Raw genomic sequence first — 21,347 nt, forward strand, 5'->3', positions numbered from 1 at the left:
CAACACTTGGTTTTCCCATAACCTTTTGTGAATATATGGTATTTCTGATGTGTGGTTCTCATTGCATAATTTGTAATACTGTGGCACTATCTGTCTGCAAATTGAAATTTTAATGGTTGTCAGGTTATGTATACATGCTGAAGAGTTTTGTTTTGGAAGCAGTGTTTTGTCAATCCAGGGTAAACATATTTTGGTGCTAAATTTTGTCTTTTGGTACGAGGGTAGTATTTTATAAACCAAAGAATTGTTTTTACGATGTTGCAACAAACAAATCAGGGTGTGCTGATACCCTTGTTAAATATAAGTACAGTCAAACTGTACTCTATAGAATTTTGAGTTAACGGGAACCAGAGATACTTTATATTGAGAACTGAGATTTGTTTTTTAAGCTGGACAGTGAAACCATTTTGAAGATAGCAGTTGTCTATAGTTACTTACTAGTGCAAACGCTGTAGTTGTGTGTTGTGTTGTTTGGTGTTAATTCAGGGGATAAAATAGATCAATATAGGAAGAACAATTCATCTGTTTTGATGTCTTTGTCATTGGTAACAGGAAGACAGTAAGACTAAACAGTGACACGCTGTACCACAGAAATGGAACGAGTACTATTTACGGCACTTAACTGAGCTACTTAGAGTTCTACATCTAAAAGTTACGTTAGATGAATTAACAAGAATCTCTTGCACTACTATGAAGATAAAACGGGGACACTTCTTTATAGCCAGTTGCTCAGTCCTCTTAAAAACAAGGAAGAAACACTACATCCAAATGCATTCTAAAAGGATACCTGATAACATTGATTCCTTTAGGTTGAATATTGGCCTGACTATATGGCAAAATTGTTGGGGTTTTTTGGTTGGTTTTTTTTGTTTGTTTTTGTGGGGGTTTTTTGGTGTGTGTGTTTTGTTGTGTTTGTCTTTTTTTTACATTTACAGTATTTTCAAGTAGTTGATATTACCAGAATGTGGTTGATGAGGCCAGCTGGTAAATACAACGTAAAACAAAATACTTTTTCAGCTCTTTATATTTGCCTTTGTACTCTTGTCTTGTCCTCTTGTTTTGTGGGCAGATAGTAACACTAACTCCTGAGCTAATGCATAAGGATGAGGAAAAGGATGGCAATGAAATCCTCTCTTTTCCTCCTCTCAGATGTGAAGGTGGGGTGGCATAGTGTTGCACAGCTCCTCATCAAGACTGCATTCTGATGAGGTATGAGGTAGCCATGGGTGCACAGGGCAGAAACTCCAGACATGTCACATTCTTATCTCAAGATGAGATAGCCAGAGAGTTAGTGCTTCACAGGGACAGGGCAGCAAGCACTGCCAGACCAAGTTCTGTACTTCGAATGCTGCTTCAGGCAGCTAAGGCCTCCTCTGAGGCCATGCTTTTATTATTGTGTTAGTCGTCTTTACTGTGAATTGTTGATTCTGATGGAATAGCTCATACTGGAAGGTTCACCTTACAGTACAGGCTCTGCTTCTGCATTCCATGTTTGCATTTCAGCTTAAATGGTGAGACCCATTTCAAGATGCATGTTTATGAAATAAATTAACATTTTAAAATTGTATTTATCCTTAAAATATTGTAGAATATTTTTTTCCTTTTTTTGTAAAGTCATTGAAATTGGTGGACTGTTATCCCTTTCAGTTAACAATGAAACAAGATTTAACCGCCATTAGTAAGCAAGTGTTCTGTTTTATGTTATGTTACGCAGAAAGACTGCACGTTTGTTTCTTAGAAAAATCTTCTTTTATAGTGAAAATAAATCAAAGCCTATAAACCCAGATTGTGAAGAGATTGAAGATCTAGCCTAAACTTTACAAACATATATTGAAAAATGGGGATCATTTCCTTTTCAGTTAGATTGTTTCCTTCAAAGATGAAGGAATAGAAATATTTATATTTCTCTATTTTGGGTCCTCATAGAAATTGGCAGCACTTCTTAAATCTTCCTTTACTACTGCAAGTTAAAGGTGACAGTTATTGAATTTCTTTTGTGATTAAGCAAATGGTTACATTTATCCGTATTTCTTACTGATCGTGAAGAAATACACAGTTTGTCCAATGGTAGTTAGTTAAGATGAGCCTTGCCTTGCTGCTGCTCACTAATGAAATTTGGGTGTCCTGAAAATGAGCATGATGACAAATTATCTGTGCCTTATTTTTGTCAACGCTCTGTAATTGCAGTATGGGGTCATGAATTAAATGCATCTTTGCCAATAATAATTACTTTGTCACAGTTTTTATGACCAATATTATTTAAGTTGATGCTTGTGGAGAGCAGGCAATGTATCACTGCTATTGAACAGGGGAAGTCTTTTCCAGTTTAAGTCTGAAATAAATCCTTTAAACATAAACTTCGTATTTCACCTCTTCTGCCTTTTGTTTTCTGGTGGAGGGAGAACAAGACAGCTCTTTATCAGGATTTGTGTGTGTGTTTGTGAGATACATTTCTGCAATATGTTTGTGCCATATTGCCTTTTAATTTAAAATTACTTGGGTTTATATTCATGGTCAATCAAATAATATGATCTGTTTCTAATAAATTCTATTATTAAAGTTAGGAACTGATGCTATTAGTGCCCTGGCATGTTTGTTGGAATGTTAGGATTAAATCTATAAGCAAATACTTTGGGTATTGCAGCCTCCTGTGGAAATGAATTTAAAACTGAAATTGAATTTTTATTTGAATTCAAAACTGGTTAAATTAAAACAATTTGCTTGTAATTTCTTGATCATTGAGTAAGGAAAATATGCATAATCTAAAATGTTTGTATGTTTTAGTTTAATAATGTAAAATGTACTAGTATTTAACTTCTGGTGTAATACTGTGATCTCTGTTTGACCCTTTGTTAAAAAGTAATTCTAAAAAATGTTAGTCAAAAGAGAGACAATGTTATCTTTCCCTGTGTGGCAAAGAGAGATCATCTGATCATAATTCCTTGCAATGACAAGCCTTTATTTACATCTTCACCTTTTGACAAAGTGCAATATATTCAACAATTTCTACCTTGTGTCTTGGCAAATTGTTGGGTGGTTATGTTTTAGTATAGAGGTAGCAATGCAAATTTTAAGCTAAGCAGGAGGAACCTATATAAACACGTATACCTATAGCAGGCAGTTTCTCGCAAAACTATTTCATTGCTGTGATTATTTTTTAAGCTTTTTATTTAATTATTTTCTTTGATGCTGATAGAACAATGGTGGCCTGGCTGCCTTTGTTTACAGTAGGTACAGATATTTCTGTATCTGAGCAGTCTTGGTGCTTAGTGTTTCTTTATTTTGTATGTATTACATCCTGGTCTATGTAATTGAGCTCGCCTGTAAGCTGGTGAGCTGAGTTACTCCAGGATAGATGCCTTCGCTCTGTGTGATTTGCCTGTATCTTGTGAAATGGATGCATTTCAGGATTTTTGGTAAAAAGGAGTAAAAGTTATGTCCAAGTTATACCTAACCTAAGTTATACCTAACTGTACATTATGGCCAGTTTTGGCGTGCAAGGATTTCAGGGAAAATGTACGTTGTTCAAGTATGTCGTATAAAATCACAGTATTGGAGAACGTGGCCACGTGCTTTGTTGCTTTGTGCACAGCATGTTTCGGAGTGGGCTGTTCATGAGCCTTAGTCTGTGGTGTATAAGAACACAGAGGTAAGGCAAGAAAGTTTTAGGACTGAATTAGCAGATGAGCTTTTTGGAAAACTCAGTTTAATGTCTGAAAAGAGAGAATTTCAGCAAGTCCTCTCTGACCCTTCCCTTCCTCCTGTGCTGCCCAAAAGTGGGTATGGTTAAGCTGGTGTCTGACCAAGACAGGTAAAGGCTTATGGAGTAAAGGAATTGGGAGAAAAGGGGCTGCTTCTACTGTTACAGTTGACTTCTGCAGTGAATACTTACCTATTATATTCATGGCAGACTGTCTGCTTACATGAAAACATATTTTACTCTGTCAGGGTTTAGCCTCCTAGAGGAAAAACACCTGAGGAATATTTTACATATTTTGCAAACTTTTATTTATGCATTTTATGTAGACAAAAATCGCACATTAGAATTTTACATTGCAGTGCACCTGTTTAAATAAGAGAACGTGGTGTTCGTTCTGTGCCAGTTACTATTTACATTCCAACCTCTTTTTCAGTTATTTCTGTTTGAGGTTGTTTTTATTAATTGTGACTCTTTGTAGTTGGAATTTCAGTGTCTTATATTGTTGTACCTCAAACTTTCTTTTAGAATTATAATCTTTGCTTCAGAACTGTTCCTTTCTGCCTGTTAAGTTATTGAATAGATTGTAAAATAAACTAATACTTAGAGAATCTAACTCTGAATAGTAAAAATACTTAATTTCTTTAAAACAATGCAGAACTGGAATTCATATATATAATAGGCTTCAATACATAAAAAGAAAATGATTAAACCATATCTTACTTATCATAGATCTTTTTAATAGGAGCAAAATCTGTGCCATTAGTTCCAGACCAGCCTATTTCCCATTCACAATGCTTTAGTGCATAACTTATAAATCTGTCCTCATCATCCTATATTACTTTTTCAAAGCAAGACTAACATCAAGCAAGGCAGGATGAATGAAAGTCAATGAAGGTCGACTAGACAGTCCAATTATTAAGGATTCTTGGAAGAACAGTACTGTGATCTATAAAAGATTTGGGTGTGAATTTCTGTATCTTTGTTGACAAAGGTCATTTGTGTAGAACTGCAGTATATTTTTCTATGGTAATCTGTTTTTAGATTATGCTAGTCTAATCTGTTTGTATAGTACCTCAGTTGTTCATACTTTAAAATATTTGTTAGTTTGCAGAAGTCATATTTATAGAACACATTTCAAGTATCTGTTCTGTCTCCTGAGTTGTGGAAAGGCCTTTGAGGAAAATGTAACATACAATTCCATATTGCATTACAAAGGAACAGTGTTAAGATTCCATAATCATAGCATACGTGCCATTGCTAACTTTCCATGCACTTTTTTCATCAGTGACTTTACCTTTTTTTCATTCTGCAGAACAGGCCTTCTCTTGGGAGCATAAAGCACATTCATACAATAAGAGAGGTTTTTCTGGCACCTACTTACAGTAGAAATAGCGAGCTGGCCTGCATGTTTGAGTTAAAATGTAAATGTATATTAGCTGTCTGTACTAGACACTGCAGAGGATAAAATAGAAGAAAGTCTAAATAACAGAAGAATAGTTGTTTTCAGTCTTAGAAAGTTACTTGAGATTTAATTTTAGCTTTGTTGCTTCTATTTCAGATCTGTCTGAAACTTACATTTATTCCTCCCTTATAAAAATAGGTCTGATGAAAAATAATATTTCTGCATACTAACCTTATTATGATATGTTTTTTGAGCCATGTATAAATAAGGACAGATAGGATTCAAATATCAATTACTCTTAACTGAAACCTAGGTAATTGACTATAATGCTACACATATGTTTATAAACAGATTCCAAACTACGATGTTCTTACTGTCCCTCACTCCTGAAAAAAGGAGAACAAAACAGCCTAATTTTTTTTACCTTTTCATTGGATACTTAGTTTAAAAGTGTTTTGATCTGTTATTTCTATATGCTATCTTACATTCATTTTATATGAAGCCATTCTTGTGAAATTGCAAGCATGTGTGTGCATATATAGAAATATATATGTATATTTTCCTTCCCAACTAATAGAATCACAGGAGAGTGTAGTCATGTGTTGATAGTAGCTAACCAGAGTATCAAGTGGCATTCATTACAGGCTGTCTGAGTGGCAATCACATTATTAAAATATCAATTGCTATAAATGATACAGGGTCTCAAAAAGAAGTAATGTATTCCTAGACATTGTTGCAGTAAAGAATGCTGACTGTGAGATTACAGTGCTGATTGAGAAAATTTTTACAGTGTTTCCCAATAAAACTTGAAGTCAGCTTCTCTAGGTGTTAAGAGTTGCGGAGTTTTGAGGCTGACAGCAAAAGATAGGATCTGTTAAATGAAATGAACTTAAAAGACAGCAATAGGTTCAATGCACTGCTATTTTACTTAAGTCAAGATTTAAGAACAGAAATTGCCGTTTGCAGTAGCAAAATGCCTGTCTTGAAGTGTCTTTTCACTTCATGAAAAGTGGTGATTTCTACACAGTAGTTGTAAAGAATATTCAGGTAATCTCACACTACTTTTGACAGATTGTGAATAGTTTTTCTAAACCTGAAAAATCACGAGGCATACACAGGTAATGAAAAATCTTCTTCTGACTAGATAGATGCTGCATATCTAATGAGCACTAAAAATGTTCACTACTAATCTGTATAATATTTAATATATAGTCATAATTTACTAACTTTTACCAAAACTATTTTCACAAATTTTGTTTAGGATGCAGAAAAATCCATATAATGAACAGAAAATCTTTTAAGACATACTAATTTTATTGTTTGTATTCAAGACATGAATTTTTAAAGTCTTCATGTACCCAAATGTCAGCTATATGTAAGAAATTGTATTTGGAAGTTTTAAGCTCAGTAATGAATTTGTGAGGTTAGGCATTTATTATGTTGATTTCTCTTTACTGCATTTTCTTGCTAGTTAGGGCAAATCTGTCTGCCACAGAGAACCATACTGTCATCCTCTGTAGAGAGTGGAGGGTAGGGTTGTCAAAGGGTCCTCCTGTTAGATTGTTAGCTGAAACAGAGGATTTCATTTATCTTCTCCAAAACATTCCCCTCTGGTAGAGTGCTAAATAGTGCAAATCTGTAAGTCTTTGACTTCTGATAGTATTTGTCAAAGATTCTTAGTAGTCAGTATCTTAAAATTCCCAAATAGTTGGTGTGGCTGTCCTCAGCTGAGAGGAGTATGAAAAAATAAAAATGTAAGGTCGTGTCAGATCAAAATCAAAGAAGAAATTTCTTACTACACTGGGTGTTTTGTTCCAGACCCGAGAAATGGGTCTGTGCAGATTCAACATGATCGCTACACCATTTGTGATTGAATCTGTTCAGCTGGCCCTTTTTTCCTTCCTTTTGGCCTGCCTTTTACTTTTATTTGACAGATGTGCAATAATAAAAATATTTCCTCACTGTGAAATTGTTGGTTTGAGAAAGCTGTGTTAGAAATATAACCGTATTCAGTATCCCCATACCAATACAGCTTACATGCAGTGGTGTATCTATAGTCTTGTTGGCCTCCTTTCTCCCTGGGTTATCTTCTCAGAAATCATTTTGCTAGAGTCTTCACCAAAGTCAATATAACTGCCAGTGTGCAGTTAAGTGACATGTTGGTCAGGCAAGTTGGAATTGTAGGTAAAGGTGATCCACAGCATAGCAGGAATGATGTTCCTATGTATGTCGTCACCTGAGGCTCAGTTGTGGACTAGATACTTCAAAACTTGTTTTGTTTCCGAGTTCCGCAATAACAAGGAGGCATCCTTACAATCTCAGAATGTCCTCAGTGTTCAGGACTTTCAATTCCACACTTAGTGAGACATTCCTGAGCAGTTTGACTGGAAAATACAGGTTTTGTCCCAGAATCAATAGAGTTTTGCATTACTGTCATTTACACTGGAAATATATACTTCTCAGGAAAAAAACCCCAAACAACCAAAAACCAAAACAAGACACCAAAACCAAACCGCCCCAAAAATCAACACTGTGTTTAAAGGAAGATACACAGGTATCTTACATATACCCATGTCAATATTATATTCTTCACAGAGTTCACTAAATTGTCCTTTTGAATATTTAGTCTACCTGCACAGCATTATATTTATGTAATGGATTGTGTTTTGTAGTTATTAAATTTTATTAGGCAAACTTAACTATAAAGAAAAAATAGTTGTAGAAATAAATAAACCAAGTAATAAACTAGGTAGCTTTCAACTGATAACTGACGCAATAGTATATTACCATGATATACAAGCCTGATGTGGGAAACAGATGTAGTATAATCTTCAAGTTAAAATCATCTATTGCTTTGTTTTAGCAAAAATGCTTAGAAAAGGAATATAAACTTAAAATACCACACAATTCAAATTCTGTGTAGTCAATGATGGCTATAGCATGAGTCTGCAGGATAGCAATAACATAAATTTGTTAACATTTTCATGTTTTTATATAGTTTATGGGAATAGTAAATAGAATGGTCTCTTGGGGTATTTGCAGATAAACGGGATGAAAATAATACTTGAATTTGTGGCCATCATTCTCTGTTTTCTTCCATTTCTTCTCTTACTTCAAGAAGATGATCCATATCTGTCAGAGACTGTCTTTTTCCTTTTCATGTACCTATATAGATGTGTGTGCATATTCAATGTTTTCTCTTAAACTCTTGAAATAATTAATAGTAATGATAATAATAATGGAAGTATTAATGAGCAGCTTGCCAATGTTACGGAGAAACTGGTTAGACTGTATTGAGTATGTGCTTATATCACCTATTCAACTGCTACCTGTGTATCTTTTCTGTAGGTGACGGATCAGTCTGTGAAAGCTTTTGCTGAACATTGCCCTGAGCTACAGTATGTTGGGTTTATGGGCTGCTCTGTTACATCAAAAGGAGTCATTCACCTCACTAATGTAAGTATTGTAGCTACTTTTATCTCGTCATTAGTATGTTTGACTATTGCCAAACCACAGGTATCAGCCAGGGTAAGTTTGTATACATACGATGAGTAACAGTCATGGATAGAAATCTGACAAGGTAAATGAACATTGCATTATTTGAGCAGACGCATTCAGAATTCCCTATGTAAACCATTCAGGCCAAAAGTCTTTAAAATGCCTAGTTATACCAGATTCCATTGCAAACAAGACAGTTCCATGACTGGAAGTGCGGAATTCTTATTGCCAGAGATTTAGACAGGACCCTTAGTGCAACAGTATATCCCCTATGCACATACATTTTGTTTATGTCCATCTTTGTATTTTAACATCGATAGTATGACAGATTTTCTTCTATGTAAGAGGAGTGATGTGTGGGAGAACCAGCTTGAGTGAATCTGCAGAAAATAATGGAAGTGTTCACTAAAATGAATGACCTGGATGAGGTGGACATACAGCATATTAAAATTTGTAACTGAAAGTAGATTCAGGGATTAAGCACACATGAGGGAGAACAGAACTAAAATGCATCTGGAATAGATAAATTATTATTTATAGCTAAGAATGAATAAATGTTCAAGTACGAAAATGGAACTTAAAACTTGTAAAGATGACTGTAGAAATGGATATTGAATATGAAAAGTTCTGGTAAACATAAAGATGGTTAAAGAGACCTTGAAGTAGTAAGCGGAGAGCATATTTAGTGAAAACAGAACATGCCTGAAGAAAATACAGGTCTTTTTGATGCAGCTGTGCTGTTTTTGTGTTGTTATACAGAACCATTCAGCATATCTGCGAAATATTTTCATTGGCCTAGGACAGCTCAGTAGCTGAAAATACAGAAGAATTGAAAACATTTTGGAACACATGCAAAAAGAAAAAAGCCAGAGAATTTAATTTGCATGGCGAAATTACAGCACCTCGAAGGATGCAATTTGGGAAGGACCGTGTGTATACTGAGATGATGTGTAAAAGTGGTATTTATCTGTGGGAGAGAGAGGAATAATACAATAATTTTCATGTCCTATGAAAACTATGCATGTATGACTATAGGTTATATTTACATACCTCCTACTTTTATGTTGGGTATATAATTTGGAAATCAGACAGATGGGTTATGTAGTCCAAGGCTTTGTGGGAAATTCCCACACAGATTGCTTTTCAGGTGCATGCTTTGGTTGCTGCATTACTCCGGCCTAGATTTATTGAGTATTTAATAGATGTCTTATCCTTCAACGAAGTGACTTTATAATACCATTTATTTGATTGAAGAAAAGTCAAGATCTTGATTTTTCTTATTAACATTTAGTTCTGATTTTCATGTGGTTTAATAATAATAAACTATTCGAAATCATTTACGTAGGAGTGACATTGTTGCACATAGCCCTTCAAAAAATAACAACTAAAAGACTTTGCATAAACTTGGAAAAAGTCATATGGCGTAAGTAAGTGGTGCACGTGCTTTTTGTTGGGATTTGAGACTTGGGGATTCTAATTTCCTTCCCTGAAGCTGTGCCAGTAGAAGCTTTCTGTAGGCTATTGACGCTGCAAAGACAGTGATGTGATAATCCTGAACACTAGGTGGTGTTCAGCCTGGCGAAGGGAAGGCTCTGGGGAGACATTGAAGCCTTTCAGTACTTGAAGGGGGCTCATAAGAAAGATGAGGACAGACTTTTTAGTAGGGCCTGTCGTGATAGGACAAGGCGTAATAGTTTTAAACTGAGAGAGTGTAAATTCAGACTAGATAAGGAAGGAATTTTTTATAGTAAGGGTGGTGACACACTAGAACAGGTCGCTGGGAGAGGATGCCCCATCCCTGGAAACATTCAAGGTCAGGCTGGATGGGGCTCTGAGCAACCTCATCTAGTTGAAGATGTCCCCGACCATTGCAGGGGGTTGGACTAGATGACCTCTAAAGGTCCCCTCCAACCCAAAGTATTCTATGAATCAGTGATATGACATCTTCTGTAAGGTTTGCAAAGTATTTTTTCACATACAGATGACTTCTGTGCATGATAATGAGGTATTTTTTACATTGATGGCTACTTCAATACAGGCAAGTGGGGTGCTGCCATATATTGAGGGGGAAAAAGAAGTGAGATGTTCCTAGTCATACAGTGGCTGGGCAATGGTATTGGAATTCAGTGTGCTTTACTCTAAGCTACCAACAAGGGATACCTGGTTAATCTCGCTGCAGTGACTTCAGCAGTGCTTCCATGTGGCTCCTCTGTCAGGTATTACTTCCTCATAGTACAGCAGGCAGTTTTAACAGAAACTGAATTGCACTGAAGTATCCGGCACAGGCATGTTCCATTTCTACAGTTCTTTGGAGGACATAAACTCCAGCAGGGAATTAAAGCGAATACCTGTGGAGGAGCAACATGATATTCAACTCCTGGGTCTGTCTTTTTCATTACTGATCTGTTGATGACATCATTATTTTTGTTCTAACCATCAAGTATTTCTTATGGTCATTTTCTTGTTGAGTTCTTAACTGGAACTTTGTATGTGCATAGTAGTAATTCCAGTCCCATGTTCTTAGAGAATGTGGAATCTGATTTTTGCTTTACGTGGCCTGTGAGTGTGTCCTGCAAGGCTGTGTAGAGCTAGTTCCCTTCTGTCCTGCTTCCTGTGTGCAAACTGGAGATAACAGCCCTGGCCTCTGTTGGAAAATTGCTTTGAGGCTGATGGATGTATAAAAAGTGAGTGGGTTATTATTACTGTATTTCCCCCCTGGTAATGTTAGCTGTCTTTAAAAATAGTGGCACTTGAAAATTCTGAATTACAGTGCTGCTGAATCACAGAGCAATTTTAATAGCTAATTTTGGAGTATGGTAGAGAAAATACATATTTTAGAAAAAGAAGAAACATTCAGGGTTTATTTTCATTATTTTTATGTTGAACATAATGACATGCAACAAAACTTACTTCTTGAACAAAACCATGTTATCACACTGCTGCCTTTTTTCCTTGAAGTTATTGTAAACTAAAAAAAAAAAAATGCACCTAAAGTAAATAGTGATTATTGGCCAAGATGAGAGGCACTGCATGACACAGGGAGAGAGAAGGGGAATGAGGGGGAGTGTGAGTGTGTGTATACGCAATTCACAGTTATACTCCCAATTGAAACCAGTGGTTTGTTCTGGTGATGTAGAATGTTTTATTTTTCTTTGTAGCTGTAACCTGTACAAGTGTCACGAAAGATCTGCATGATCTGTTTTATTAGAAAAATTAGTCCTACATGTGTCAGCTTTGTTCCTATGGAGGAGGGAAGAACACATACTGGATATAGTGTTGATTCATCTTCTGTTATCAGTACATCCCCAACTATTGTTTGCTTGCTTTATTTTTTTTCTCATTCTATTATTTACTTACCTTTCCCTGCATCATTTGTTTTTGTGGTTTTTTTTGGTTTTTTTTTTTATTGTTTTCTCCTTTCCTCTCCTCACATCCTTTTTTCTTTCAAGAGTTTATTGCTGGTTATTTTTCACTTCTCACTTTCTTCTTCTCCTGTAAGCATGAAGGCCTATGGAAATGTGCAAAGTACCTATGCATGTTAGGTAATTGCATTGAAGACAGAATAACCACACTGGGTCATTTTTATTCATTAACTAAATATGAAAAAGAAACTCTATATGCTTAACTAGTGAAGTAGTGGTTTTTTAATTTTGTAACTTGGGCCCCAAAAGTGGTGGTCTTTTTTCCCCTCCTGTGATAATTGCCTCTCAGCAATTCAAATGTTGCACTTCTAACAGAAATTCAACAGCTGGCACCAGCAAATCTCAGCATCCAGGCATAGTTTTATTTCCAAGCCTCTTCCTTGGCTTCTTCCTTTGAGTTCTGATACATACACAAGAGTAGTTGCTTTCTAGCAGTATAACTCATCTGTGCTTCTTACCATGTATTTCTGACAGTCTGTGTCAGGTGAATTTTATTACAGACGTTTTCATCTAAATATGTGTGAATCCTTGGACAACATCTTGATAGAAAAATGTTCTAACTTACTCTTCTAATCACCAATACATGGAGTCAGTTTATCTAAGAACTTTTTTTGGAACAATGTGATCTCACTTCTTTCTTTGTCTCATAATTGTTATCTGATAGTCATGTCCAATCTAACTGAGTTGTACCTGCGTCTTAGTTGGTGGCCAGTATGAAGTCAATCAAAATTCAGATTTATAGAGCAAATATTTAGGGCTCAGTGCAGACATTATTTGCTTGAGAGATATATGTAATGATACTCTACACATGAGAAAACTGATTTTTGCAGGAGCCTTTTCTAAACTGAGGTACTGTATGGTCCTTTAGTAACTGATTTGGTTTGACATGAAGTGCTCAGCTTTTTGCTCTTTGTATGGTAACATTTCAGCATACCTTCTACTCTTACAAAGTCATGCTTCCTATATGAGAACATGATTGTTCTTTGGCTAGGTCTAGAGAAAACAATTTTTTTTAAGCAATTTATGTAATGAACTATATTTCATATGATGGCATATGATTTATTTGAATCTGTGTGCATTTAATAAGATGCCTTTTTAAATGCTGGTCTTCCAGTCATAGGAAAAAGTAAGTAATTTCTGAACGTAGTGGTGTTGGGAAATTCTTTGTGAGGATTGGCTTGATACTTTAAATGGCATGGTGCTACAGACTCTGTAAGGGAACCTTTTTACATCTTGTCAAACTAAAGCTAACAATTCTGTTGAATGAACAAGAAATTCTTCTAATAATTTTTAAGGATCTAGTAGTTGTACCCAACTGCAGTTTCTTTCAAGTTGCAATGAAGTAAAAAAGGTATTGTAGAGAAGAATGATTGCATGGTTGAAAGGGTTTCAGTGCTCTGTGGGGGTGTGAAGCTTTCCAGGAAAAAAAAAGCCAAGGTTCTTTAGTGGTACTTGAGAGTAAATAACACAAAGGGAGGGTAAATTATGACTCAGCAATAGTGTAATTCAACAGCAGCTTTTAAAGTTCATAAAGTGGAGGTGAGTCTTGTAACACAGGTACTACATATGCAGTTTATATATGTGTACAAGTAGCTCCTCTGCAATGGGTCTTTATGTTTGAAAGGAGGGCAATATATTTATTTTTGTAGCATGACTTGTAAAGTATACATGCAATACATCAAAACCCAAATTATTATTATCAATCATCTTGGAAGGAGTAGCAGCTTGAATACAAATGTCATCCACTTTAGTATTGTGTTTTGCTGTGGTACATTACAAAACAAAGGCAAATTTATTTCCTTAATCAACACATACTTTCTTTTATTCTCAGGCAAGGTTCTTTACAAATACCTATACTCTTCAAAACAGACTTTTTCTGTGTTGCTTTATTGTGAGTGATGCAAATTAAATGTGCTTATGACACTAGTTTTTAATGTGTATTTTTTATTTAAGCAATGGGAGCTCAATGTTCTGTAATATTTAAGAAATTAAATTAAAAGTTGTGCATATGCGGAACATTAAATCAGTCTGTGGGAAAACAGTCTCCTCAGTAACCATTAAATCATTTTCCAATTCTTTAAACCATGTATGATTACTGTTTCAGGAACACAGTGTATCTCAATAACATAGTTCAGTTACTGAATCTCTTAAGTAAAAATTAATGTATGTGACTTTTTAAAAAATAGTTTATAGATTCTATTGACATAATAATAAAAAGAATGTGATTGGTAGTTTTCTCAGTTTGCTATTTTTTATATCCTGTGATGATACATTTGTTTTGAGGGGCTTAAATTAGAGAGCAGTTTGTTCCCTGAAGGCAAATATACACAGAGAGCATCAAGAAAATTAAGCTTAATTAGCAAAAGATGCGAGTTTAAAGCTCATTAAGTCCTTATAAACACTTTCCTTCAGAAATAATTTGGCTTTAGTTCTGAAGAGCGTTGATCTTATGTGAATTGTTTAGTGGTGAACTTGGCAGTGTTAAGTTTATGCTTGGACTCGTTCTTAAAGGCATATAATTCTATTCTATGATTTTTAAGGAAGCAGATCTCTACGGGAATTGTGGAAGAATGTGGGGAACAAAAACCAGTAAAAAATATTGCATGCTCATATTGATAGACCTCTACAATAACAGCTAAATATGCACAGGAGTTGATACATCCACACTGAAAAACTACCTGTGATAATAATTTTTTATCATCTGAAGTATAGGAAATTTATCCTAAACTTGAACAGCCTCTTTTCTCTCTCCTTTTTTTCTTTTTTTTTTTTGTTACGGTAGTTTTCAAATGATCTAGCTTCTTGATTAGCATTGCATATATTTTAATATTACAAGTTCTAGTAATCAAGATAGAGGTCTTAGGAAATCCATAACATTCAGGCACACAAATAGTATGATAATCTCTGAATCTTTGAATATATCAACTGCCATAAAATTTAATTTAAACCAACTAACGAGAGTGTTGAACAAAAATGATTTGAAATATTTGAGATCCAAAAGTAGTAGGTATTTTCTTATAAATAATAGTATTTAATTTTTTAATCTTAACATGTTTTTAAAAGACATGAAGGTCTGTTTTTCAAACTTCATTTGTCCATTTTGTGATCTCAGTGGTTCTTTTGCATCTGTCATTCACAGTGGAACAATTCCCTTTCAGTACATTGTAACAGGCAATCTCCTCAGAAAACCTTCACATACTGGGCTGTCAATTCAGTCTGTAGGACTGGGAGGAAGGGACCAACATCCTGCTCCCTTCTAATCTCATTCAGCTAACCAGGCTCCCTCTGAAATTTAAATGCTATTATTATACTATCTCATAACGATTTTAACACTGAGTCAATATTCAGTAATTTCAGTAAGGTTGTTTATATATGTGGCACACACAATTAGTTTAACTGTTCTTGCTTTCTCTTAATTCTTGTATTTTATTTTCTATTTCATATTTTTAAGCCCTCTGTCTACTCTTTCCATTGTCTGTTTTATTGCCACATTAAGTATTCCTCGTTCAGTTAAAGCATTTTGGCTGCTGGAGCTGAGTTCAGAGTTTAAATTCTGCTCATGCTGAGCATTCTTTGTAGAGCTATAAAATTAAGAGTTGCAAGAAAGTGTGAATATCTGTAGAAGAACGGCCCTGAAATTGCTCAATAAAATGGTGTAGCTGCATGAAGTAAATGGGGGGGAGAGGGAAGAAAAAGAAAAAATTTATTCATCCTGGTGTGCCAAGATTGAGTATTTAAGTCACAGAATATCCTTTTCCTATGGAAAAATGCTAATTAAAATTATGCTATTTTAATCTCAAGATTCATGCATGCACTGAAGATAGGAACATCTCAACTGTCCAGTTGTCCACTTCAGAGAAGTTTAATCTTTTAAAATATCATACCACCTTAAATGTGAGGGTTAGAGGTAGAATATAAAACTTGCATAATTTTTCTTGCCATTTTCTTATAATACTAGCGATTAATAAAGAATTCAGCATTGTAGCATTAATTCCTTAAGATTATTTTTTCAGGTAAAATATAAAATGGGACATTTGTCATTGAAGTATGTATCCTGGGTGTTTTGTTTTTTTTTTTTAATGAAAAATGGTTACCTGTCCATTTATAACAATTTTCTGACTGGTACTAAGACGTTGATTTAAATAGGCAAAGGGGTATTCTTTTCACCTGCTATGTTCAGATCGATACAAAATCATGTCAGACGGTCCAGTACTTAAGGGAGTGTGTATCCAGTTCTGCAGCTCTTCGAAGTCATTCACTCGTCTGAAATGGCAATAGTGAGGTTGTATAGAGCAAATTACACTTGAGGAGTTTGTATCAGTCTGAGGCAGTCTCTTCAAACTTCAAAAGGCAGTAAGGTTTTCTGGATTGACTGTTATGCTTGATAAAAAGAAGAATTAACCTACCGAGTAGGTCAGGTGTCAGGTAGGCTGTTTCAAACGAATGAATGTGACTGTAAAAAAGGCAAGTGATGGTTGAGTTACTGTATAGTGAATATAATGGTAGATCATTACTCGTATGAAGGAAGGAAACAATGAGGGAATGATCATTCTGTGACAGTAAAGGGTAAAATCTACCTTGCAAACCTTATTAATTTGGTCAATAGGAATACTAGGAATTCAATTTTGGTTTTGAGTCTACCCATCAAATGCAAAAGTCTCCGTTTTCCCTGGGAAATCACAAATTCTTTCTGCTGCATTCATCACTGCCTCAATAAAGTAGATACTCTACCATTACCTCTTACTTAAATGTCTAACATGGCCTGAAATTTAAAGAAGCGCTGACCTCCATGCATTAATTTGTCTTCAATGTAAGTTCATGTTTTTTACTCTCTAGAGTAATGACAAAAATATCATCAGTATTGTCACCTGGATATAAGAAGATTGTTGTCTTGAAAGAACATGTGTTTTCGTTAAGACTTCTGTTGTGGTTTGTTTGGGTTTTTTTTAATGGGAAGATTTTCTCTGCGTCTTTGAGGTCTTCTGGTGAATATTGGTTTACTGTCATAGAACATATCCATTGTTGAATTGTCGAATCATTCTTGTTATTGCCAACATAGTATAAAGGCTAAAGTATCTAACAGGAATAGCTGTATGGAGGTGAGGGAACCTCAAGTTGCTGTTAAGTTTCAGCACCTTCTTGTAACTTGTACAGAAAAAATGAGGGATTGATTGTGAGCATTTTTTGGGTGCATAGAAGGCAAGTCTTTTAAACTCCTGCTAGAGCAATACATATGGAATGGAGAGAGACAGAGCTGATAAAATCTGTCCATTTTACCAACACAGTATTAATCATTGTGTGTTTTTATGCCTAATAGGCAAGTAAGATTATCAGAAGTTTATATGGGATTGCAGCAAGCAGCTCCACCGTACACCTGTGGTAGTGTCCTAATAATAGGAATATTACTGTCCTACTTCCTGTAGATGTACCCTGGAGTTGTTTCTCCTTAAGTTGTGTCATGTTCCTTAATTCTTATGCTTGTTCTGCAGAATTTTTGGAAGCAGTATGTGGTTTATCTTCAGCTTTAGTTTGGAGAATGTTAAGAACTTCTGGAACAAAACACTAAAACACCTGTTCCTGTAGAAGACTACCTACATGTGAAGTCCTCATTTTTTTCCTTTTCATCTCTTTTTATCACTCCCTCCCCCCCTTCCCCAGCACTGACTTAATAATTAACTACTGAAGTGGACCAATTATATGATCTCAGTTGTATGCCTTTGCTTAAGCAAATCCTTAGTGACTTAAATCACTGAACAGGATTATTTTTTCTCTCTTGCGGGGAAGGTAGGTTTAATTAAAGTGTCAGTATTACCTAATGCAATTATTTTTCCAGAGTATAACAGAGATTATTTCAGACAGCTTAAGAAGCAAACAGCACTTCGAGGTTATTATGACTAAACTGATCTGTTTTTCAAGGATATTGCAGAAATCTGTAAAAATCTTCTTTGAATCCATAGCTAATAAAAGTAGTAAGAGGGTTTTGTTTACTTTTGAAGGACGTTGTAATGATTAACAATAGTAATAAATCAGATTAATCAGTGCATAAATCTTAATCATACTGTTCTGTGACTCCAACTGCTGTTGTTCAGAATATCCAAGTTGTTGTTGATGGCTGCACAAGTGAGACTACAGTAAAAATTCTTTATTTTCAGGGAGTCTCTAGTATTTACTTAGTTTGAAAGCCTTAGGCTTTGGAGTCTTTAATCATGTGCATTTGAATGTAAGCACAAATGTGCTGTCTCCCTTCCATGCTATGCTTTTCTTGTAACTAAATGAGTTGGTATGCTACTTTTAACTATATGGAGTGTAAGATACCAAAGGAGGAAGGTGTAGGCCCCTATTGTCGATGTATTGGAGCATGAATGAGAGTGTCCTGATTTCATGGAGTCACCGAGTGCCTGAATTCCAGATTTACTAAAGTTGGATTTTATTAATATCTTTGATATGTTTCCTTTCTGATAAAAATACAGTAATTTCATCTGTCTTGACTAGCTCACACACATTATACGTGATTCCAAGAAGTGTAACAGTTTTTATAGCAGTTATATATAAGAACAGATTTTAGATCAATTCTTTCTATTATATTTGTCTCAACAGCTAAGAAATCTTTCCAGTTTGGACCTACGTCATATCACAGAACTGGACAATGAAACAGTGATGGAAATAGTAAAGAGATGCAAAAACCTTAATTCCCTCAATCTGTGTCTGAACTGGATCATTAATGACAGGTAACTTCATTTTAGCATCTAAAACCAGTATAAGGTACATTTAACTGGTTGTATTAGTTGAGAATAATTCCTCATGGCTCGGGGGTTGCAGGGGATCAATAAATGCAAGCAGTGTTTTCTGAGTGCTTGTTCTTGCTTGTTTTGTTTAAATCATCTAGATGTATTTTACAGACTGTACATTTCTGTAGCAAGGAAAAGTTTATTTATGACTAGATGGCAGCACTAATCTGTTTACTGTAGATTTAATGAGAATGCGCTCTTTACCATGTGTCATTGAATTGTACAATTGGAATTGACTCCTTCTGTAGGTAGCTAGGATTTAAACAGATTTATATGCATACAAAAAATGAAGCATATTTTTGACTACATAAGGAAAAATAAACTGCTTGTGGGTTAACTAGTGGAATTCATGTTTCTGTAGAAAACCAAAAGTCCTTCATTGTTTGGGGGAGAGACTTGCCAGGATGAGACTTGAAAGAATAACTGGGCTATTACTTCAGGCTTTTCCTTTTGACCTGAATACCTCCTATCCTGATGCATTCTGTCCTTTTGATTAATTTATTTTAACATTAAATAAATACACACAGATGATATATCAGTCTGTTGCAAATTAGATGAAAAATGAAAAAACTATTGAGAATCTAAAAAGCTGAAGTTTCCTCTTAAAATGAGAAAATACGAGAAAGCCACACCTCAAGGTGTGCAGAAGAGAACATTTTGAATTACTTAGGACAGATTGGTTTATTATAACTGGTGTTTTAAACAAAATGAAAGAAACACTTTTAACAGAGAGGGGTTCTAAAACAGTTTCATATAAACCAGAATGATGTTTTAGCAATTACACTTCTTCCCCTTGGTTGCAGATTTTTTTCTAACATACTCTCTTTCAATGTTTTCCGAAGTCTTTAAGAATTCGCTAAAGTGTAAATGAGATCTAGACTTCGGCAGAAGTATAATGTTCTAAAAATACTACAGTTCAGCTGTGAAAACAGGAAGTATGATTGAACTTTTATTGTAACTCCTTTTAGCCTTTAAGACTGTTTCTTGATTTTTGTAGGTTTAGGTCAGACCCTTAATGCAACTTCACAGGTTTTGGAAGAACTTAGTTGCCTCAGATCTTTCTGTCTGTAGGGTCTTATTTTCATATGCAGAATAAGGCTACTGTAATGGAAAATTTTAAAGTAAGTCAGAAAAAAATAATAATAAGAAAAATGTAAATTTAAGACAGGCACTTTACAGGTTTTAATTAAAGTGCTTAGAAATAGTATACCTTTTCTGCATGAAAGTTTTGAGCAGGACAGTCTGCTAAGTATGATCCAAAATGACGCCAAAGTATTCTTGAAATTACTAGAATTACTAGAATAAGAAATACATCTTTTAAGTAAATGCATATAACTCTCAAACATCATATTGAATATAGTTAAATTATGAAGCTTAAAAAGAAAAGGAAACCCTTTCCAGCAATGACAGATAGCCTGCTATTGTATGTAAACTTTTAGATCATTGACTTTTGTCTCTGTAGTTCTCTGCATTTTGTCTCTATTTCTAATTATACCTGTCAGTACTTTTTCAACATACAACTGATAACTAAAACTTGACTACAAATTTAAGTTTAGTTATTTCAATTAGCTTCTAGCTAAAAAAGCAAAGAGAGAATATAGAAAATAGGGCCTTTGTTGAATCTTATTCATAGGCAGACATTTGGCAATTCAAGTATGTTTTTCTGTTTTACAAGTGAGATGAAGCTCCAAATACTAGTCTTAATTTTGCCTACTCCTCCTAAATGCTGAATTAAGAATTGCTGAAAACTATGTAAAAGGAACGTGATACAACCACTTGTGGTTTAATCAATGTAGACACTGGTTCAGCAGAGTATTATGAGCATACTCACTTTGAGGGTATGAGTGAGCCTTCAGATGTTCACAGGACTGTTTCAAGTGCTTACCTTGGGTAAAAAACCAAGTTGATTTAAAGTAAATTAGTTTGTTAATCATTTAAGGCAAGGCGAACTTTATCTTTTTTGTTGTTTTTATTTGATGGCTCCTAATCAAGAGGGGATGTCAGAGGAGATTTTGCATCTTCATACCCTTAAGTAAACCTTTTGCTTATTGTTGTTGCTAACACATAAGAGATAGTAGCAGTCTAATGTTTTACCTTATTCTTCGTTTCAAAACAGAGAGATCAGTTCTACCACCTCACCACCACACCTCCCACCCCCCATTATTGAGCCTGCTTACTTCTGAGATCCAACTACACAGGGATTCTATTCCAGATTTTTTTCAAACTTTACAGGACACTTTTTTGTTCTGTTTAGAATGGCTAAGGGTTGGTGGGGATTTTTTTTGTTTTTGTTGTTGTTGTTTTTTAAAGCCTTGGAAAACTGTTTCCCTCCATTCCTTTTTGCAAAGTCAAGGGAGAAAGAAAAAAAAGTTCTCAAAAAAATGGTATAGCTTAAAAAGGTATCTGTGATTTGTCTCTTAGCGGTAGTTGATTATTGGTATGTTTTAGAGCAGAAGTAAACCACTGGTTTTAAAACTTTGTTTTAGATTTCTTTATTGCTTCCAGGAATCCATAACAATTCTTCCATAAGGAAATCT

The 21,347-nt window shown here is 34.9% G+C and overlaps 1 protein-coding gene across 4 annotated transcripts in view; it reads left to right on the top strand.

The window, feature by feature from the left end:
* FBXL17 (F-box and leucine rich repeat protein 17) overlaps positions 1 to 21,347 on the top strand; it is a 281,538-nt gene that overhangs the window by 72,649 nt on the left and 187,542 nt on the right. For all 4 annotated transcript variants that reach the window (XR_008744725.1, XM_055790430.1, XM_055790428.1 and 1 more), the window contains 2 exons: positions 8,451 to 8,558; positions 18,620 to 18,750. Coding sequence is in view for 3 of the 4 variants with exons in the window: in XM_055790430.1 (XP_055646405.1) it covers positions 8,451 to 8,558; positions 18,620 to 18,750 (239 nt within the window). In the remaining variant the exon portion in view is untranslated. The remainder of the gene's footprint in view (positions 1 to 8,450; positions 8,559 to 18,619; positions 18,751 to 21,347) is intronic.

The sequence above is a fragment of the Falco peregrinus genome, chromosome Z (genome assembly GCF_023634155.1).
Source record: "Falco peregrinus isolate bFalPer1 chromosome Z, bFalPer1.pri, whole genome shotgun sequence".
Lineage (NCBI taxonomy): Eukaryota > Metazoa > Chordata > Aves > Falconiformes > Falconidae > Falco > Falco peregrinus.